The sequence below is a fragment of the Eptatretus burgeri genome, chromosome 7 (assembly GCF_056783735.1).
Source record: "Eptatretus burgeri isolate ZD-2024b chromosome 7, Ebu_testis_v1, whole genome shotgun sequence".
Classification (NCBI taxonomy): Eukaryota; Metazoa; Chordata; class Myxini; order Myxiniformes; family Myxinidae; genus Eptatretus; species Eptatretus burgeri.
In genome coordinates, this window is record NC_140967.1 from 81234021 (window position 1) to 81257832 (window position 23812).

Genomic DNA, 23812 nt, shown 5'->3' on the forward strand with positions numbered 1-23812 from the left:
TTCTGGCGCCTCTTCTCGCCCAACGGCCACATGATTCTCGGCGAGGGTGTTGCGTTTGGATCCGTTTGTTTGTTACTTGCAAAATCGAAGATTTTTCAAGTATGTTGGTCAGTCAATTTTGTTATTCTGTCTGTGTCTGTCTGTGTGTTTGTTGCCTAAAGGTCACAATTTCAAATCGATCTTCACAAAACTCCACCACTTGGTTGAGTTTGTCATAAGGAAGAAGCCTATTTTTGAGGTCAAAAGGTCAAAAGGTCAACATAGGCGCAAGGACAACAACTGAGGTGGTATTTCTAAAATCCTCAATTTTCATCCGATTGACTTGAAATTCGAAGAGGATATATATATATATATATATATATATATATATATATATATATATATATATATATATATATATATATATATATATATATATATATATATATATATATATATTTGAGGTCACTGAATTCAACCACCAATTATTTTTGAGATCAATGTTGACCAATAGGACAACATAGGCCCAAGGTCAACAACTAAGGTGGTATTTCTAAAATCCTCAATTTTCATCCAATTGTCTTGAAATTTGAAGAGGATTTATATTTGAGGTCACTGAATTCAACCACCAATTATTTTGGAGGTCCACGTAGGCCAGAAGCCTGGTGTTTGAAGCCTGGTGTTGGCTTAGTGGTTAGGGTGGTGGCTTGGGATCCTAGGGTCCTGAGTTTAAGCCTTGTTGTCCGCTGAATTAACACCAGGGGGGTTGACTCAGCCAGTCATCCTTCCGAGGTCGGTGAAATGAGTACCAGTGTAGCAGCCAAAAGGATGCACATGAAGGGAAGGGTTAATGACGGATTTCTTAGATTTGTTGTTGGTGTGGCACAGGCATGAGGAGCTGAATGGCTTCTTCCTGTGCCGTAATTCCTTGTAATTCCTTATAAAAAGGTCAACATGGGCCGAATTTCTAAAATTGTCAATTTCCAAACGAATGACTTGAAATTTGAAGAAAAGTTGCATATTTGGTCATTGAATTCAAGCAGCCAATTATTTCTGAGGTCAAATTTGTTTTATGGATTTTGCAAGTGTCGTGCTCTGCATGACGTCTTCTTCTTGTTTGTCCGCACAGAACTTTGGTGGTTTTACCAGCAACTGCTTGTCGGTTTGAGACAAAATTTTCACAATAGCAGCAACTACTCATGTAGAATGTTATAATCATAATTATGACATCATAGGTCATGGAACATGGCAGCCATGTTGGAAAAACTGAAAAACTTTGGACCTCTTTATCTCTGAAACAGCACCAAGGAAAAAAATTGAAACTTGGCACATAGCAAGTACTCCTCATGGTGAATAAGTGTCATTTTTTTGACTTCATCGGTGCCTTTGTTATGACGTCATAATTGCAGCTGTAGAATGCTACATCTGATCAGTATGAACATTTTTGAGGGTCATTTAGGGATAAAATGGTCCACAGAAAAAAATATTGTTGATGCCATCTGTCAGGTGATTCGGCAGCCATATTGTTCTTAAAAACAAACCTTCGAAAATCTTCTTCTCTGAAGTGGCTCAACACATCGAGATGAAACTTTACACATATGATCGTCTATCCATGAGGAATAAAAGATTCACACATGACATCTTGGGTCACATGGTTTGGCAGCCATATTGGATTTACCCTTAAACCTATAAAAGTCTTCTTCTCCAGAATGGCTCGACAGATCAAGGGGAAACTTCAGAAAAGTGTTCCCAAAACCTTGGGTGTACAATTGTGTTAAAGAATAATTGAAAGGTCACATGGTTTGGCATCCATGTTGGATTGAAGAAAAATATTTAATGTTTTCTCTGGAACCGCTTAATCAATCGACATGAAACATCACAATTATGAAGTTTCCTTCTCCATCAACCCTGTTCAACATGACGTTTCTACTGAGCTGCCTCCCTTTCTTCTTAAAGGTACCAAACATCACACCTCGCACACGCACACATCCACACATCCACAGGAAACATGCAAAGATCTAACCTCTAAACCACAGATTTGTCAGCTTGCTTTGTCACAGACTTGTCAGCTTGTGGGCAAGGAATCCATAATTCCTGCCACTATCAAATATTTTCTCTTCTTTTTAATGGTTTGGTCACCAATCATCAGTTTGTATTTCATCTTTGTCACTTATCGAAGGATTTGCTGCTCTTCCTCTCTCAATAATGGATGGGCTCTCTCAAACAGAAATGGGAGGTCCATGCTGTGTTAGCTGAATATATAGCAACCTATCAACACTGATTGACAGCAACACTAAGTGAAGAAGTTGAGGCATGGGCATAATGTTATTTCACCATCGATAAGTTGGTGGTCTCTCAGGTTTTTTTTTTTGCTTGTTATTTGTCTTGCACCCCATGCCCTTCAATACAGTGGCCTTCTCCTTGACAACCTTTCAAATTTCAAGCTCTCTGCTCACTTGCACTTCTTTATCCCTGTCCTGCCTGTGAAATGGCTTCCCTTTATCTGCCAAGTCATGCCTTTACCTCCGGTGTTTCAACGATGGCCGCATGTGAGACGGACCATGGATGTGTGAAGCCACATCCCTGTTACCCTTTATGCCTTGCGTAGGTTTCATAAACTATCTCATATGTTGTGTCCTATACTCACCTACATTATTTCTCCATCTCGTTAATCATTTACCCTTTACCTGCCACTTCCTTTCAGATCATAATTGGTCGTATGTTAAATTTTCTTGGTTCCCACTGCTCTGCCATGGCCCATGGTTTGTAACCCACTTTATGCTTTGTTTTTTTTGCTCTTCCATGAGCCTTGACTATGAATTTTGAAAGGCTGTAGTGGAGCTTATGCTGTTCAAATAAATGTGATGCTGAGAAACGTCATTTTGGTCCAATAATAAAAGTGCTTCCTTCACAATATGTAAAATTGGATTTGAATCTCAAGTGTAATACTGAATTGCTTTGTCCCCTAATTATATAAATATGCTGATCAGTCCATATAAGAATTAAATTGGTCATCACAGAGGCACTTATTTTATCCTGAACAACAGAGTATCTCAGTTGGTAATCTTCTTGTATATCAGTTGTCTGTACCTGAGTTTTTGATCCCTGACAAGAGATGAATACTTTAACTTATCGGCTTTTTTTTTTTTTTTTTTGGTGAAGATCCAGATTTTGGTGAAGATCCAGATAAGAGATTTTTTTTAATATGATTCTTCACCATTGCGAGATCGGTCTAAAAACAGTATATGACACAATATCTCAATAAGTTGTAGACGGATTATGATAAAACTTTGTGAATGACTTGGATAGGTGACATGAACATGCTGATTAGATTTGGGTTTGCGTCCGGATCCTGATCTGTCCTATTCATGGGATACAAAATGTAAACTGTTCAGCTTGGTTGAGGTATGTGCTCTACTGAGTTATCCAATGTAATGTCTGTCCAATCTATTCCATGAACTTTAGAAACTGAAAGAGAAAAAAACTTCATCATTCTAATTAATTTTTAAAATGATTTTGATGCATAAAACTGATGTGTATTTCTGGGGATTTATTAAGATTTTTATGATTAAATTACGGGCAGTGGAAGAGGGGAGCAAGGAGTCCTGGGAGGACCAGCCACTTGTTTAATGACTCGGCCTATACATTGTTTAAAAATGTTAAACATTTAAAAAAACATTTAATATACAAACTGTCTGCATCACATGACAAAATATAAAAAGTAAATACCCTTCAATCCCATGCCATCCTTCCCAATGCCATCCCAATCCCATCCTTCAATCTTCAATTCATTGATTCTGGTCATTTGGTGGTGGCAAAAAAAACAAAACAAGAAAAGTGAAAATTAAATCTTGGGTCCTCTCTTACAGGTAATGTCGTGTTTACTTGTGAGAGATTTCACCACTGATTGTAGACTAATCTATCGGCCATTCAACTGTTGAATTAATACCAGGTGGGGTTGACTCAGCCTGTAATCCTTCTGAGGTCGGCAGAATGAGTACCAGCTTGCTGGGATGATTGAGCCATTCGAGTATCCTGCGTCGGAGTGGCGACCCATCCAGGATTGTGCCCAATAGTCCAGGAGACTGCTTTGGCACCACCGACGTGCTCTCTTATAGTGAACAATGTACACTGAATGCTCCACCAAAGAGCCGGCTGTTTTCACAGATGTAAATACCTGCTTCGCTCATTGCATTTCTTTACACACTAGTCCGTACCCACTCCCTCCAGGAGTGAGAGGATTTGTTTTCGGAATTGGCATTGTTTCCCCATCCGCAATGCCTCCTCCCTCCAGGAGAGATCAGTGGTTAAACCACTGTCTTGCACTATTCCACATGTACAGGTGAAAACTGTCTTGTCTCACGTGGACACTCGTACCCCAAGTACAAATGCAAAATTTGGTGGATGTCAGCCAAGCAGTTTTGCCTTCTATGATGAACAGACATACAGATCCACAATCGTTGCTGTATTTTAGTTCGATAAATGGAACCCGAGTACATTTTTATAGCCATCATTTTTATTTCCCCTTTCTATAAATTTCTCCTAATAACGATGGAAATTTTTTTGTCGTTCCGTGATTGTGATCGTAATCGTAAACCGGCGTTTATCTGCAACATTTACGATTAGAAATCGAATCTTGCCAAGCCTAGTTGTGATTACCTTTGTTATCTGCAGGGTGAAAAGGGGTTGCCGGGTGGTCCAGGGGGTTCAGGATCAAGAGGTCATCGTGTGAGTAATTTGCTTTTCCTGTTTTTACATTATGATGCATCCAATAAACCAGATAATTGTTCTTTGGTTACCTCAATTTGTTGCCCTCAACATAGATGTATTGAGGGAATGTACTGTTGATATCATGCACGCAGTGAACATACATCGTTTCTGCATTGATGGAGAGTATACCCCAATCATCATGTACATCAAGATTGATCAGTAACCACCAAAGGGGAAGTTCCAAAATCAGCAAAATGTGCATTTGACATTGCTTCATCACCATTGTCATTGGCATAATGTTTTCTAGATGTTCATTCAGCATCATAAACAGTGCTATCGTGAATTTAAACAGCATAAAAAAGCTTTTAAACAACTTGATGTCATACTTGCACCATGCATTATTGACTCTAATGGTTGGCGGTATGAATTGCTTTTTTGCAATTTTGCAGCATTTCCTTGAGAGCGATCATACGTACGCCCTTTAAATCCATTGTTTGGCAATAAAGAGACTGGTTGTGTTCTCTACGCAGAGTTCACAAAGCCAATTACAAAGTTTATTATTATTTTAAATCATTATTGGACAGCCTTTGTTCAAATCCAGATTAAAACCAGAGTGGTGTCAAAGCCACCCAATGCTCGCCTGTTTATACATTTATCGTTTTTAAAAGACTAGTCTAATAATATTTTTTATAAAGCATTGCAGTGAAGTCTGATCCAAATAATTTTAAAGCACTATATGTATTTGTATATTGTAATCAGTAAAAAATAGTGTGGTAGATAAAAACATTAGAAAGGAAATAACTTGCACCAAAAACTAACATTTTCATGCTCATGCTGACGCTCACGCTCACGCCGGGGGTATCGCTATAGCTATCTGTTCTTCGAACAGGCGAGCTAATAACAAAGTTGTTGTCTCAATCGTCACAACAACAGCATTAGTTCATCTCAGGGGCTGAATTGGGCTGGCAGGATGGCCTAGCCCCAAGAGGTATGCACACTCACCTCGAAGCTGTCCAGCCTGGGTTTGAATCCTGACCCAGCTATAGTATTTCACCGGCAGGGTGAATCATCAATGTGTGTGCCATCCCTCAGATGGATGTTAAAATGAGTGTCCCTTTTGCCAGCATTTGTGAGTGGACATTAAAGATCCCATGATGTCCTTCGTGAAGAGTCGGTGAGCTATTTCCACCACCATGAACAAATGACAAATCCCTACCCTAACCAGCAGAGGGCATTGCATCAGCGACAAAGCCATGCCCTCAGCCAATGACGTGACCCCACACCCTTGTGCTCCATGCAAACGAAAAAGTAGCTGAATTAATATTGGTGGTACTACTACGACTATTATTACTACTTTAGTTGTCCCAATTATTCGCATCTTATGCGATTGGCCTGGGCACGTTTTTGGTCCAAGTTCTTAATGAACCGGTTGGCCAGGCCTAAAAGTCAATTGGAGTTGACAACCATTTGTTATTCAGCCAAGATATCTTCTTTACTTTTTAAAAGAGATAGCTCACCTACTCTTTGCAAAAGACACTGTGGGAACTTGAACATTCACCAACAACCAGTGTTGGCAGACACGACACCCTGCTTCATGCCCATTCGATGTACAGTGTAGCCCACACATTAATTGATGTATCCTAACCCTAACCCTACCTATGAAAAGCCATGATGACAGTTGATAGCTGGATCAAGATTCAAATCCAAGCTAGACAGTTCAGAAGTGAGTGTGCATACCTCAAGGCTATCCTGCATTAATGTTGGCTGAGTTGTTATCCTTTAACAGGAGTTCCCCAAGGAACATTATTAGCCTCACCAGAGGAGAGGGTATTGCGATTGGGTCTGCTTGTTTGCTTGTTTGTTTGTCCACACAGAACTTTAATCTTTTTCTCTGCAACCACTTGTCAGATTGAGACGAAATTTTCACCGTAGGTGCGACTACTCATGTAGAATGTTATTTTGATAATCATGACGTCATAGGTCACACACATGGTGTGGCAGCCATGTTGGAAAAATGGAAAAATGTTGCAGTTTATCACTGAAATCGCACAAAGGAAAAAAATGAAAAATTGGCACATAAAAAGTACTCCTCATGGGGAATAAGGGTGATTTTTATGACGTCATGGGTGCCTTCATTATGACGTCATAATTGCATATGTAAAATGATGCATCTGATCAGTATGAAAAATTTTGAGTGTCATCTCGGGATAAAATGGTCCACAGGAAAAATTCATGACGTCATTGGTCACGTGATTCGGCAGCCATATTGTTAAAAAAAAAAAATTTTCAAAAATCTTCTCTGGAATGGCTGAACAGATCGAGGTGAACCTTTGCATGAATGACCACCTATCCATGAAGAACAAAAGGTTCACACATATGATGTCATAGGTCACATGGTTTGGCAGCCATTTTGGATTTACCCCAAAACCTTCAAAAATTTTCTCCAGGACGGCTGTACAGATCAACGGAAAACTTCACACAAATACTCCCCTGCCTTGGGGATATAGTCCATTTGCCGTTATTATGTGTTCCATTGTCAACCTTGTTGATGTGGAAAGTGTATGGTTTTATGATTGTTTTGGACTAACATGGGTCCATTAATAAAATTCAGGTTGGTTGCCGTGGTGGCTACCTTGGGGAACTCCTGTAATTTGCATAAATCCAAGATGGCCGCTACAGGTCAGACGATGGGGCTAAGTTTTTAATCGGTCAACATATAATCCTGTGTAATACCTCTTTTCCATATGATTTTGACATGAGGAATTCAATTTTGGGGTTATTTTTTATGTTCAGGAATAAATAGAGGTTCACATGAAATGTCCATGACTATTTTCTGCTGAAAATTATGCAACACCAATGCAAAAGTGAAGTCATGAATGGTTCACAACAGTATGTTGATAATCAGAAAGCATACACATTGTCATGTCATCATATTGGACATCTTAGGAACAGAGGACATAGAGCCGAGTAGACAACTTACGTATTGTTCATTCCCATTCATTGTACTCGTCCCTTTCCGTATCCTCGTCTCTTTCCAGTTCTGCTTCGACACTCCCTTCTTCCACTTCACTTTCACTGTCCTCCACAGTCTTGTGTGGGTTGAAGCACTTGTCACTGTAACCACAAGTGCAGTATAGCGTGCAGGAGATCTTTGCATGGTGACAACTGCAACTTGCAGTACTGCAGGCCTTCCCCTCTGCTTTGCATCCACACAGCACAACATCCATGAGGTCCAAAGGGGCTGGTGGAGTAGCAGAAGTTGCTGGCACTGGGATTCCATCTCTGATGTCCCATCCATATTTTGTAATGTCAAGTTCAGGTGGGGCCTGCTGATTAGCTGATTTTGCAAGTCTGTAGATCTACTGTCTGTAGATGTGCACGCAAAATATGTAGGAAGAGGATGATCTCAGTTGGAGGTAATGCCATGAGTTTGAGGGGCTTGCCAGACTTCCTTGTGTAAATATAGTACCTCATCTCACTCATCGGGGTACCTTCTGGCTGACCATACAGGGCACAGAAGAATGTCCGCCCTGCTTCCATGAGCTGTTCATGGCTTGCGTTCTGCTTGCCAAGTGCGGAGTACAACCCAGGGAAGTTGCCAGCTCTCACTGTCTTCAGGGCTGACACTTTTCCCATGCCGTATGGGTATGACGTGGTATCTGAGCCAGTGATGTAGTGCATTCCCAAAAGCTGCAGACACTTGGGGCCAAGCTGGTCACAGGTGGTGTTGATATCCCAAATTGCTCCATCCCACCTTTCCATCTACACTGTGGCCTGGATGTTGTGCTGGTAAACCCAGTAAACCATCAATACAAAAACATCAGTGTCATCAGAGAGGATACGTATCACTCTTGCATTACATTCAGCAGCCATGAGCAGGTGTGAGATCATTGTAATGTCTGCTTCATCATGGTTGAACTCACCATGGCTACGGCTCTCCACAGTAACTCCTTCACCAAAGTTATAGGTCCTCAAAACCTTGGACAGCTGCAACGTGTTCTGCTTGTTTTTCAGGATGGCGTCTCGACTAGGCAGGGGTGTGTTTATTGTGAGGTCATAGTTGATGGAACCAATGCCAGCACGCCTCACTCATTCATGGTCCTTTGCAGAAACATCATAATATTTGTCAAATACCAAGATCTTCTGACCAGCAATGGTAGACAGCCTTGTCTTGATGGACTCAACTAAGACTGACACAGTTCCCCTGAAAGGCCAGACAATATGATAGAGAAGTTGGCTCGCGTCAACAATTGTAACATCTGGTTGCAGAGGCTGTTGTGCCTGAACACAGAGTTTGTGTGCCAGTGGTGCTTTGTTGCCTTTCCTTAAGCACCCATATTCATCAATCAGTGAGGGGGGTACTGCGCAGAGCTCAAACTGGAAGATAGGTCCTAGCTCCATTTGTCTTTGCTGTCCAAGAGTCAGCAGTCTGAGGAAGATAGCTTCCAGATCAAAGATCGTCTTGTCCCCAATTTTCACTCCTTTCTGTAAGTGCTCCATTGTCTTGATGGGGCATGAGATGGTTGCATGGAATCCACCTGGAAGGGATGCATGGAACTCTGCAACCATTTTCTGACCTATAACCACGGAATCCTCAACATTCACTTCAGCTTCTCTGGGAGCAATTCGACCATTGGCAATGTTGTACAGATGTGGTGAGTGATTCTCAAGAGGATGAGACACATTCGACAATTCAAGTAAAATCCGGCGCCTATCATCTGCATCAAGTTCTCTCCTCTTCTTCCCCTCCTCTTTGTGACGTGGTCCGATTATTGTGTCCTTTTCTCTCACTTGGTCTTCATTGTCCTTGTTTGAGGAGTCAGGGTAGATGTGCTCCATTGTATCTGAGATGTCGGCAGTGACAGGAAAGGAATCGATCCACTCTGCTACCATCTCTGGAGAAAGAGTCATACCCTTGAGGCCACCTTTGCCAATTCTAATAGCAGTTTGTTCACCGAACTGATCAGAGCTCACACCATTCCAAATGCCTTCCTGGTGACGACACACAAAAGCACCTGATATGAGCTCTGACTTGGCATCTGGTGGCAGCAGATAGCGCATCTCCAGAAGGTGATGGGTGATGTAACGGGCATAGTGATGGTGACTAGCAACAAAGAAGTAGGGAAGCATGCGTTCAAGTGTTAGCTGTTGCAGCAGGAAGTCTGCCTCCCTCTCACTACGCAGAAGTTGATGAACAAGCAGAGAAGGCTTGATGAAGTTATCAACCCAGTGCTTCCCAGTTGGGTGCTGTCTGCATGTCTCAAGGTAGCTGCACAACTCCTGGAATGTCTTGGGGCCGGTGGTGAGGAAGGAAATGAGAAGGGCAGTCAAAACCATCCAGAAGGCTCTCATTGATCGAACCCAGGACTTGCCACTCATGATTCCTGCCAGGCCCCCGAATGCTGAACTGATGAGAGTCTCAACACCAGACCCACGCATGAGTTTGCCAATGTAACCACAGAAGGACTGCACAGTGTGCATTATCCCAGGCCTCAGAATCACATTTTTAAAGCGATCAGTCATGCCACTTGATTTGGCAAGCCACCATGTAGAGCTGGAGATCCACAGAAATGTGGACATAAGTCATTCCCATATCAGTCAATGACTTCTGAAGATACTCCAGTGAAGTCACTACAGTGTCTGCATGAGAAGCTTTGGCATCATTAAGGGGTCCGAACATGTAGGTACTTGCTGGCTTTTTTTCTGCATGACTGGTGAATGCTTCTTGGTTGTTGAACCCACCCCATTCCATGGCGTTCACCTGTGTGCTGACTGTGTTTAGCCACTTCATGTCCTTTTCCTGTGCAGCAGCTAAACTAGCTTGCCGGGCACACACTTCTTGGTAGGAGAATCCAGAGGTTGCATCCACAGCCGGGGGGTTCACTTTGGATGGCCCAGTGTAGTGCTGCAGAGGAAGGCTCCCTGATGAGCTGCTGCTTGTCCTAGACTGGGCAGCTTTCTTAGACAGTCGTGGGATAATAAGGTCGCTCTTCCCTGGGTGAGCATGCCCATACTCAAGAATGCCTGCAGGATGGGGTTGCTGAAATTCATGTGAGAGGACGTGAGTAGTGCGCCGACCATTAGGCGTGAACACTTGCAGATCAAGATTATCAAACCAGGCAAAAATCACGCCAACAGTTCTACTCAAACCCATGAATTGGTGGAGAAGCTGAGCATTGTCACCAAGAAAATGAGCAGCAGATTTCCTGAATCTCAGGACCTCATCATATGACGTTGTGAACCCATGTTCATGAAGGAGCTTTAGAAGATCAGAACTGCCATAGCGGTGCAGTAGTTTGACAGCCACGACAATTGCCAGGAACTCGAACATTGACCTCAAATTTACTTCTAATCGCAAAAATAAGGTAAAATATCGATTCCTCGTGCCAAAATTGTATGGTAAAGATGTCTCGTGTAATTTTAAGTTCATTACCTAAAAAGTTATATTTTCAGCCCGGTCGATGACAGCCATGTTGTATTTGTGCAAAAATAACAGATTTCCCCATGGTTGCCATCCGGGCAACCAAGCTTAATTTTGTCTATACATGCCTGTGAACAAGAAACCACCATAAAACCACACACTTTTGAGGACAACAAGGTTACTTCTCTGGCAAATGGACTAATACCAGGGTATTCACCAATAATTATTGATGTCACATGGTCTGGCAGCCACATTGGATTGAGCAAAAAATCTTTAAAATTCTTTATCTTGAATCACTTAATAAATAGATGTGAAACTTCACAATTATGATCTAGTCGTGATGGGGAATATATGTGTTAAATTTCAACCTGATTGGACACATGGTCCCACAGCCAGAATTATTTTTATTTTGATCTGGGTTCTTTTTTTCCATTTTTCATTTATTTTTTGAATAAGGTTCATTTGGCTGTGCCTGGATGGGGTTGAGGGTAAAGAAGTAGCAGCTGAAATGTGAAACCTAACCAGGTTCCTCCTGATGACTCCATCTTTTCTTTTTGCTTGTTTGGGTTCCTTCTGATTACTTCATTGCAGGACTGCACCGATTTGGTCTTCCATTTGATTTGAATTGAATTTATTTTCATGCCATTTTCAATTCAATTGAATAAAAAATATGCGTCATAGGTCAGGTGTCCGATTATAGCAGGGTTGCATCAAAGCTTGCCGTCTTTGTACCCAGTCATCCCTGCTCGCAGTTATAAAGTGGCAGCTCTGGTTTTGTCTTATTAATTGCCTAACACACCAGTACATCAACACCACACAAAATGCACCACACAAAACTACACAAACACCACTCAAACCAAGTCCTGACGAGGGTCTGCAATCTCTGATTGCTATTTTTCTTGCTCATTATGCACAGCAGAAATATCACTAATTCCTATCAATCAAAGAAAATTTATTCAGTATGGGAACTCCCTTTTATGAAGCTGTTATGAATATCACTGTGTGTGGCATCCTTTCTTTGCAGGGCCAACCTGGTTCACCTGGCACTAAGGTAAGCACACTTAATATTTTGGACAAGAATATGTGTATATATATATATATATATATATATATATATATATATATGTATATGTATATGTATATATATATATATATATATATATATATATATATATATATATATATATATATATATATATATATATATATATATATATATATATATATATATATATATATATATATATATATATATATATATATATATATATATAGTTGATTTGTGGAACACAGAGCTGTGGTCAGGTTTCACACCTGTTGGAATTTCAAAGGAACAAATTGAAGAACAAAGAGTTCCAAGAGACGTCACCATAACTCTTTGTTCATTAATTTTGAATTTCATGCTTTTCACCAATGCTATACAACACATCTTGGGGGAAAATGTGCACAAAGTATCATACATTTTGCTTCATCATGACGCAGGAGACAAGGACAATCCCACTATAAATTTCTAATTGGTCACTGGCTGTTGACACGATACAAATTTTTATTTTGGACCATAACCATCAAAAAGCTACACATATTGAGCAAACAGTTTTAAACGGAGCCACTTCCCTGCCACAAGAGAATTTAAACTGCATCAGATGGGACAATAAATTTGAATTGTTGCTCCCAGCTTGTCGGCTGGATGACAGAAGACGCCATTTGCATTTTTGCCAACTCCATCCCGACCCCGTTTGGAATCCTGTGTGGGTGCAGGCAACTTGTTAGTTAAGAGAATTTAGAGAAACATAAATGGGGACAAAATAAAAATCTGACAAAGTAAAGTTTATATTTGGCCATAATTGTTTGCACAAGTTAAAAATAATTAAATGTGTATTATATTGTTGTAGATTTCCCGCCCGTCGGCGTGCGAACGACCGCGTTGAACGAATAGCGGTCGCTTCGCCCACCGAACGGATAATCCAGTCGTAACTTTCTGGAACAACGCCAGAAAACAGTCACGGGTGGGTTTTTAATCCCACCACGGCCCAGTCCATATTCTACCCGCGCGAAATAGGGTCAATCGCCGAATATCGATATCCCTTAGTACCTGCGCGGGTAACCTACCGAGCTCCGTACCTCGGCGAAGGCCTGCTTGGACACGAACCGCTTAAGCGGTCCGTTCCGTTCTGGGATAACTGAGCGGGTATTATCGCCAAACCTCGCCGGACCCGATTCTATTTACCGGCTATTTAAAAACCAACTATATTCCGAGTGCAAGATGGGGCAGTTCAATGAGGGACTGGACGCAACGAACAGGTTTACATTCACACAAGGACATTTATTATAATAAAGCACGCATGCAATTAAACAAGGCAAAACACGCATGCAATTATACAAGCAACAAAAGCATGACAAAAGAACTACAAACGTCTACTTATTATGTACAGTCACTTGCACTTAACAGCAGTTCCTACTTATTATACGGGCCCACAGACACACGTACGCACACACACACACACACCCAAGAAATGGTGGCAGAGGCCTTTAATAACGAGCTCCAGCTGGGAGGACAGGTGAGCTGAAACCCAGAACCTATCTCGAACCTCTCCACCTCGTGTGGTCTTCAAGTTGTTCGGACCCGGGCTCCATCGAGAGTGAGCTGGATCCAATCGCCGAGCCGCGATCCTTCCCGAGCTCCCGCGAATCCTCCCGCGCTTCTCAACACGTGCTGGTGAGACGAGGCGACGAACCTTCCCGTCGATGTGTCGCTTCCTCGAGGAACCACCTCCACGAATAGGTCGATGAGTCGCACCAAGCCGGGAACCAAAATGGAGAACAAAGAGCTCCACGAACCAAGAAGAAGAAGCCACCACTCGCAGCTTGAGCCGAGCGACCGGCTTAACTTCCTTCCAAACAGGGCAGCTTGAAGCAAAAAGCTCTCCCGAGCCAAACAGAAGCCAAAGCTCACGGAACCGTCAAAGCAAAGAGCCTCCAAAAAAGCCTCCTCCCGAGCCAGGCCTCAGCCGAAGCTCACTGAGCCAGCCGAAGCAAAAAGCTTCCGCAGGCCTCAACCCTAACGCAAGCCAAGCAGGACCCGACGGTCTGCTGAACGACTCCCCTCAACTCCCTTCTCCAACTCTGCCCTTCCAACTCTGCCCCTGAACAAAAGAAAAAATTCTCCTCTTATCCTTCTCCGCCCCCCCCTCCTCCACGCCCGGCGTGACTCATGCCCTCGTGATCCATCCCCTCGCTCAACCACGGGTGGGAGGGAGTTGTTGACATCTTGAGTCACGGGACGGCAGGGTTCTTCCTCTTCGCAGAAGAGGGGGAGGGATGTCTCCATTGTTCGTTCCCTAACTATTAAATTGATGCGCAGCGCATCTAATCGATTTCTGAACATTTAAACAATGGAAGGTGAGCTCTCTTGGGAACAAGCACTTATCGACACAGCTGACTAAAGGAACCTGTATGTTGTGTGCAATCGAATTCCAAATTCGTAACAATATATACCAGCGGGGTATGCTTACACATTGTTAGCAATGACAAATCGTGCTTCCCCATTGTCTCAGGTCGCTCACCTGCATTCGATTTTTCATTTATTTATTTTCATTTTGTTTTCATTTTCATTTTGTTTTCATTTATTTATGTTTTCATTTACGGATGTTTTTCGGTGGTTCTGTAATTTTTCCTGGTGTATCAGCTTCTACGCCCATCAGCACACAAAATTTCAGCTTTATACATCACCCAGAAGGTACCGATCTTTAATATCAGTCAGTGAGTGGTTCGAATGAGCTTCATATATAGGTTTAATGACTTTTTTCCCTGAGAGAGTTCATTCGACATTTCAAAGGTTGAAAGAATTGTGTCTTGTGAACCACATTGTGCAGCAGATTGTACCCAAAACATTGGGCATCTAAAATAGAGTTTATTCTGAAAATCTATCACAATGCTCTTTAACCTGATTTCTTTAGAGTACAGACATTTCTAACTGCCATGCTCACTGAATCTTTAGTGTTCTTTCTCAGTCCACTAAGGTTTTTAAGAGTGGGAGTAATATTTAACTCTACTTACCTGAATATATTGATCTACCTGTGAGCCTTGGACTGTGACGATTCATCACAAGTGAGCTTGTCACAAAAGGCTGACTCAAAGTTTAGTTCCATACTCCCCCGCCTCCCTTTTTTTTTTTTTTGCTTCAGCTCACACATTGAACCTAAAATCACCGAAGCACCCTGATACAGATAGCTGTGGTCCTACAACAGTAATTGGTTCCTCAGTAAACAGCAGATACATCAGCCTATGCATCACAGCATTGGGTGATAGGGGTGGGGTGGGGGAGGTGGGAGTTGGGTGGGGGAAGGGTTGGGGAGTTAATGCTTAATCAACCCTTTCAGGGAAAGCTGAGCAAGCTTTGAACAATCGGCTTGATGACTATATAGAACTAACCACATACTACTAACATTAAAACGTGTGAGGAACATTTTAACCAGCCTTGGTGCCGGAACTGTTTGAGCATGCATTCTAAATCTGGCAGGTTGGTGATTTGAACCCCGGCCGAGTCCAACCCATAGTCTTTTAAAATGGTATGTGCTGCTTCCTTGCTTGATGTTCAGCATTGAAAAGAGCAACACAAACAACCATAAGTTGGCAATAATAGCACATGCTTTGATTGGCCTAACAGCCTCCTCCTGTGTTGAAGTACCTTGGAAGGGAATTCATATTATTATTCCCATCAAGTTGCCCGTGCCTGCACAGTATTCTAAGCGGGTAGGGATGGAGACGGCAAAAATGCAAATGGCGTATTCTGTCATTGAGCCAGCAAGCTGGGAGCAACAACTCACATTTATTTCCACATCTGATGCAATTTAAATGCTCCAATTGAGGCGTGGTGCTCCATTTGAAACTGTTTGTTTGATACATGTAGCTTTTTGATGCCTAGGGTCCATAATGAAAATTTGTGTTGTTGTTAAAGCCAGTGACCAATTTCAAATTAATTGTAGGATATTCTGAAAAGTGAGTAGAGCAAGAAACTCAAAAATGTCCCCATTGTCTCCAACTGCCCTTTCCACTTTTCCTATATATGCATACCATTCTTGGCATTGCCCTCTTGCCAATACCCAGTACAGTTTCTTCTGCATTTGTCACAATTTCCTTAAGTTTCCACATCTTTGTTACATCGCATCATCAAACACGTTCATCCTGATTGCCAATAGCACCAATAAATGAGTAGCTCAACTTGGTCTTCTTGTAAAGGCATTTCAAAAGCAGATTGAAGTCATTGACAGCTTTTAAATGGTGGTAAGTTTGTGTAGTTATTATTAAAGTATGTTATTCCTTGTATTTTCCTTGATTTTTTTTTATTTGTTTTTATTTATTCGTAGGGTGAGCCTAGCAAAATTACTGGGGTTTTGCTACCGCTCAAGGGTGATAAAGGAATTCCTGGCTCCCATGGGCAAAGGGTAGGTTGAGCTGAATACAGGTGACCTGCTTCTTTTCAATCCCCAATTCCCTCTCTCTGTTACCTATTAAAATAAGCCTTTCTATATTTCCCTCCATTAAGTCGTCTGCAATGTTGTATCATTGCTTTGTATCCCTCAATTTTACTTTCAAACTACTTCATACGTCACCACTTCACACATCTATTCACATAATTGTGAAAATAAATAAATGTATTTAAAGTATTTAGACTTCTTCATGACTGTTAATCTTGGACCCATTTTAACAGGGTCCTCCTGGCAGCATTGGCCATCCTGGGCCTGCTGGGCCTCCAGGTCCTCTTGGTACCAAGGCAAGTTCTTCACTCAACCTGCTCTTTTAACAATAAAGATCAATTTTCCTATTATTTTGTCTTTTCCATTTGTCACACATTTGTCATTTTTTTCTTCCTCTTTCCTTGGTCTGTTGCATTCACACTATTTCCCCTCTTTCATTCTCCAAAATTACTCCTTTGTTGCCATTTTTTATTTCATTTTTTTTGTTTTGTTCTTTTGAAGATGTAATGTGCATCAGAACATGATTGGATGAAATGTTTTGAGTACATATTCTTCCTTTTATTTTATTTTTATAAAACGTATAAAATGTCTGACTTTGGAACTTTTGAAATGTCTGCAGGGGAGCTCTGGTCCTCCTGGTCCTTCTGGAGAAAAGGTCTGTTCACTGTTCACTCCACATCGATGTGTTATGAGTAGTTGAATGCATTTTCTCCACCAACAGATTTAATACTTCTCTATTCCAGAAACATCCTGAGATTTAACCAAGCTCCATCTGCTCCTGAAAAAAAGAACGCCAAGGCAGATGTCATAACTACAGTGCCCATAGAAAGTCTACACCCCCTTTCAAATTTTAAACATTTTGTTGCCTTATAGCTTGGAGTTAAATTCCATTAAATCAGACTTTTTCCACTTTTATTTACATATCGTAACCCACAACTTCCAAGTGAAAAACAAATTCTACAAATTTCAGAAAATTAATTAAAAATGCAAAACGAGAATGTCTTGGTTGGATAAGTTTCCACTCCCCTGAGTTCATACTTGGTGGAAGCAAAATTGACAGCGATTACAGCTGTGAGTCTGTTGTGATAGGTCTCTACCAACTTTGCACACCTTCATTGGGAAATATTTGCCCATTCTTCTGTACAAAACGGTTGAAGCTCAGTCAAGTTGTGTAGGGAGCGTTGATAGACAGCAATCTTCAAGTCATGCCACAGATTTTCGATTGAATTTAGGTCGGGGCTCTGACTGGGCCATTCAATGACATCTATCTTTTTGTTCCTGAGCCACCCCAGTGTAGCTTTGACTGTGTGCTTCATGTCATTGCCATGCTGAAAAGGGAACTTCCGTCCCAATTTCAGCTTTCGTGCAGAGGGCAACAGGTTTTCCTCTTGGATTTTACTCCATCCATTTTACCTTCTGTCCTGAAAAGTGTCCCAGTCCCTGCTAAGGAGAAACATCCCCATAACATAACGTTGCTGCCACCATGCGTCACAGTGGGGATGGTGTTCTTTGGGTGATGTGCTATGTTGGGTTTGCACCAAACTTCACGTTCGTCAGACCACAAAACTTTTTGCCACATGGCTTCAGAATCTCGAGTGTTTTTTTGCAAATCTCAAACAGAACTCAAGGTGGGCTTTTTTGAGTCATGGCTTACTTCTTGCCACCCTACCGTACAGGCAAGACTTGTGGAGTATTTGGGATACTGTTGTCACATGCACACAGTGACCAGTCTTTGCCATATAGGCATGTAGCTCTTTCAAAGTTGCCATTAGCCTCGTGGTCACCTCTCTGATCAGTCTCCTCCTTGCTTAGTCATCCAGTTTGGAGTGACAGCCTGATCTAGACAGGGTCTTGGTGGTACCATACACCTTCCACTGGTTAATGATTGCCATGACTATGCTCCAAGGTATATTCAAGGCTTTTGAAATATTTTTATGCCTATCCCCTGATCTGTGCCTTTCCACAACTTTATCCTGGAGGTCTATTGGAAGCTCATTCGTTCTCCTGGTTGTCTTTGCAGTGAAATGCACTACCCAGCATGGAAACCTACAGGAGCAGCTGATTTTATCCTTAAATAATCAGAATCACTGCAGTTTAACACAGGTGTAGGCCAATTAACTTGGTGTGTGATTTTTAAAGGTCACATGACACCCAAAAGTACTGAAATTGTATATATGTATGTATGTATATATATATATATATATATATATATATATATATATATATATATATATATATATATATATGTATGTCCTATAGGAGTTTTTCATTGTGATTTCAGATCTGACAATGTTTTTTTTCACAATACTCGTTCTGTAAAATGTAAAATAAAACAAACAAACCTCTTCAGGAACACCCTTAAAAATTCTGCCGAAATCTACTGAAAGGGGCGTAACCCACATGACGTCATCTGCAGAACAACAAAGGCTGCACGTAAATTACTCGGGTTGGTGGTCAACGTGATTCTATTGGCTTCCTGTGTGTTTCCACATTCGATTGGTCGACTCAAACGCTTCGTTCATTTCTGCTTTAAAAAAATCAAACATTTGGTTTTGAATAATGGATGACACGGACTTTGATTTGTCTGGTAGCGACAGTGAGTGTGAGAGAAATGAAGGATTTTGGGTTGAATCAGATGGAGAATTGTCGGATAAGGTAGTAGCGGGAGGTGAAGCTCAGGCAGCTGGAAATGAAATACGGCCTAACCAGTTCGAGCCTGAAGCAGGACAAGCAGAGGAAAATGGCGATGAAATTCCCGGCATTCATGATGATCGGGAGGACATCGAAGGAAGACTTGGCAATAACAACTGGTTCGACTAAATCCTATTCGTAATTCAATAATGTAAATTTGACTTGCATACTGCTCGATATCAGAAATATTTTAGTGAGGTGACGAGACCAGCGCAGCACAGCGGACATGTTTCACCGCGGCGAATGAATCGCAAGCAAGGCCAGCCCATGTCATCGGCCATATCTCACCGCGCATAAAACGAAGCAATCTCGCTGTTGGGATACGATGAAAACTTGTGTGCAGAACACACCTTGTGACACAATTGTCTAGAGTAGTCTGATAAATCTGACGTTTTGTTGCATTTTTATTAATTTTATTCCTACTGTCGTCATGTAGCGCCAGTAGAAAACAATGAAGAAAAGAGAATAATAAAAGAAAGCTACAGCACGTCAGATTTATCAGACGAGTCAGACGGACGACGGATTTATCGGAATAGTCGAACGGACGACTTCAACGAACAATTGAATTGTTCGAAAAAACCAGCAGGCTGGTTTCAACGAACAATTCAATGAGCTGCAAAATGTGGGTGCAGGTTTTTCACATTGTTTGATTTTAAAATTACCTCCTTGCGCCTTGAAATGATGCAATATTAATCTTTAGTATTTTACTTGTATGTCCCTGTAAGTTTCTTTTTTAATGGAAAGGTTCAATAGTCACATTTTATAATTTGTGGACATGGTATAGCCCTTTATTGTGCATACATGTATTAGATTTGTACACAGCTACGACAAGGTAGTAAAGGGATAAATAATTGCCTCGTGATTGTTGTGCATACACGGCTCAGAAGCAGAATTTCTTTTCCGCGAAACAATCACAGGAATTAAGACGATCAGTGAGATAGCAAACGCATGTGCACAATGCATTTGTACGTACTTTATACGGCGCGCGACATCTAATCAATCCACTCTGTGCGAGTCACGTTCTGGAGATGATGTGAACGGTCACGTAACCTGCGGTTCGCTGAAGTCAACTTTTTTGAGAGGCGGGGCATAGCAAGTTGTGAAAAGCAACTGTTCGAAATAGAAATGTTCGAAATATTGGTCTAATTATCCCATTTTTTATTTTAAAAAAGAAACGGGTGATTTCTTCACTAGGAAGGTCAAGTTAATATATAAATAACCAGAAAGTTTTGAGTGTCATGGGACCTTTAAGGTAATTGGTTACACCTGAGCTAATTTGCAATTGCTATTATAAGGGAGTGGACACTTATCAAACCAAGATGTTCTAGTTTTGTATTTTTTATTAATTTTCTGAAATTTGTCGAAATTAATTTTGACTTGGAAGTTGGGGGTTACGATGTGTAAATAAACGTGGAAAAAGTCTGATTTAATGCAATTTAATTCCAGGCTATAAGGCAAAAAAGGTGAAAATTTTTAATGGGGGTGTTGACTTTGTATAGGCACTATTTATACATATATATATATATATATATATATATATATATATATATATATATATATATACGCATGAAGCACTACAATTATCATATTTTATGCACCACCAAGTGGGCACGACATGTTTATGAGATTGCCTATTCCAAGCGCAAAAATAATTTTTTCAATGTTGCATCTCTGATGTATTTGGTTATTTACTTGATATGTTCTAAACCAGAAAAAAGTGGCAGCTGCCACGGCTGCAGTGCCAATCCGCCACATTTGCAGGATGTTACCAGTTATGGTCGTGTGCTCAAATTTGGAAAAGGTTTTTTAGGAGTCATGCATTTTTACACAACATCATACAATAACAGGGAACTTGCTAGTATGGCCATGTTTGGTGAACAAACTTTCTACCATCTGAAATGACGACGTGAGTTGTTGATATAGTTATGTGGTGCATGCATCCTAATTGTGCAAACTAAATGAGGCTGTTCCATCGGATCCGCCACGTTGATTTTTAATGGCTTTGGCCTTGTTATGGCATGGCTTGGTGAGTGTATGCATTGAGAGGATTTGTTCAGACAGCAAAGAGTTATCAATAAAAACACCATCACAATTATTTTATTTTACATTTGTTTCCACTACCTTTAAGATGTGAAAATGTCATATGGAAGGGGATGCATTTGGTTCTTGGATTAAAATTTTCAATGTGAATATTTTGGCTCAAGATATTTACTGTTCATTTGTTGTGCTTCTCAGGGCAACATGGGGCTTCAGTTTCGTGGACCACAGGGTTTCAAGGTTTGTCATTATTTGCTATTATTTCAGTTGATCCCTGCTTGTAATGTCATATCAGGACCTCAAGGTCTTCTTTATTATGTCAGGAAAAGACTTACCAGCAAGGAAACCTCAAGGTCACAAAGCTTCTACAATATATATTTATTTATTTAATAACCACTTATGAATGACTTGTCATTTGATTTGTCCGTCCAGCTTTATTATAATAATAATATACTTTGTTGTGTGACACCTTTTTCCTACCGAAAGTAAAATAATTAATTGAATTGTAAAATGAATTAAAGTAACCTGGATATTTGCTTCTGCTTTCCCAACAATGCATGAAGGTCCTCAATGCCAGACATGAGAGCAGAGCCATCTCCCTCAACATATCGTGAGCTTTCAATATGGTCTGGCACCCTGCCCTGCTCACCAAACGATCTTCTTTTGGTATCCAATTCATTCTCCACTCATGGCTCACAGGCTTCCTCTCCTGTTGCAGTCAATGGATGGCCCTTAATGGAATACTCACATCTCCTCTTCCCATCCAGGCTGGAGTTCCTCAAGGCAGCATTCTGGGCTTTGTGCTCTTTCTGGTTTTCATCAACAATCTTTCCAGCTTTCTGTAAAATCCTCTTTATCTCTTTGCTGATGACTACACCCCCTGCTGGACCATCTCTCATCCCTCAGATCAACAGGCAGCAGCCTCTTCACTCTGCAGACCTGGATAAAATCACAAGTTGATCAAACATTTGGAACATGTCTTTCAATCCTGACAAATCTCACACAATCACCATGTCTCTCCAAAAAAACTATCTTGAACCACCCCCCCACATATACTTTCTTTACAATCCTCTTGAGGAAGTTCAGTCACTCAAACTCCTGGGTTTCACTGTCAGCCACCATTTGTCTTGGGTGAACCACATTTCAAAGTTAGCCTCCAAACCCAGTCGCCAACTGGGCATCCTCTGTCGTGCAAAGTCCTTTCTTGGAATACCTTCGCTCTTAACCACATACAAAACTTCCATCCACTGTCTGATGGAGTACTGCTCTTTCCTCTGGGGTGGTGCTCCTGCCTCACGCCGAGCTCGGCTTCTTGCTGTGGAAACCAAGGCTTTTGGGATCATTGGTATCGCCCGTGACGAAGCTGAGTCTTTGCGTCCCTCACTCTCTCACCGCAAGCAGGTCGGTGGTCTTTCTTTCTTCTACCAACTCCTCTCCAGCCTTTCACCCCCTGCTCTGTTTGTACTTTGTCTCCATAATATTTCTGCAGGGTGCTCATGGTCTTTCAGCAACCCCCTTCTGGTGAAACTGCCAAAATCATGAAACTCTTCTTGCCTTCACTCTCACATTCCTCCTTTTTTCCTGCCTTTGGAATAAACAACCAGACTCTTCAATCCCATTCTTCCCTCCAGGTCTTCAAAACAGCTGTTCACCACCACCTCTTATCTTCGCACATCCAAAACCTTGATCTTTTCTACCCCCATTAACTCAACCCAAACCGACCTCTTTCAAATTCTCTGCTTTCCTTCCTGGAAGTCCCTGTCGTGTCCATCTTGGTTATCCTACGTATACCCTGCCCCATGCCTCTCTTTTCCACGGATCTCCTGATCTCCCTGTTCCCTACTGTTGTTGTGCTTACCTCTCTTGCCCCCTCTTGTGTCCTGCTTCCTTTGTTATATGTTCTGTGTGTTGGCTCTTGTATGAGCCTTGACAATGTATACAAAAATAAATTCAAACACTGATTTGGACATTTTGGTTCCTGCTGCATTGTTTCTTGGTAGCTCACTTCCAATAATGTCAGGTTTTAACTTCAACACATCAATCAGTACTTGTAACGATGGTTTTTTTGTATAAACAGTCAAGGCTCATGGAAGAGTTAGAACACTGAATGGATCAGGACACAATAGAACTAAAGGAACAGTATAGAAAAGGTGGAAACACCAACAGCAGAGTTGAAGGCCAAAATAGAGGGAGGGCAAATAATGGGTGTGGGGAGAAATGAGGGGTGGGGGAGGAAGCATGGGGTGGACAAGATGGATCCAGAAGAAAACTCTCAGGAGGGAAAACTAGCAATTTGGAAGGGGGTGGGCTTGTGGGTGGGGTTAACACGGGTGTAAAAGGTCATGTTTTTGGGTTGGGGATGATCTGAGATGGTGGTAAACAGCTCTCTTGAAGACTTGTAGGGAAGAATGAGATTGAAGAGAATGGAAGTTGGTTCCACAGACACGAAAAATAAGAATAAATAAGTGAAGGTGAGCATTGATCCTGGATTTAGGTA

The 23812-nt window shown here is 41.4% G+C and overlaps 1 protein-coding gene across 1 annotated transcript in view; it reads left to right on the plus strand.

Annotated features, from left to right (window-relative positions):
- LOC147023628 (uncharacterized) overlaps nt 1-23812 on the plus strand; it is a 244871-nt gene that overhangs the window by 98883 nt on the left and 122176 nt on the right. Inside the window, exons 7-12 of the mRNA XM_085889230.1 lie at nt 4654-4707; nt 12135-12161; nt 16477-16554; nt 16821-16883; nt 17207-17242; nt 21514-21555. Coding sequence (XP_085745356.1) covers nt 4654-4707; nt 12135-12161; nt 16477-16554; nt 16821-16883; nt 17207-17242; nt 21514-21555 — 300 coding nt within the window. The remainder of the gene's footprint in view (nt 1-4653; nt 4708-12134; nt 12162-16476; nt 16555-16820; nt 16884-17206; nt 17243-21513; nt 21556-23812) is intronic.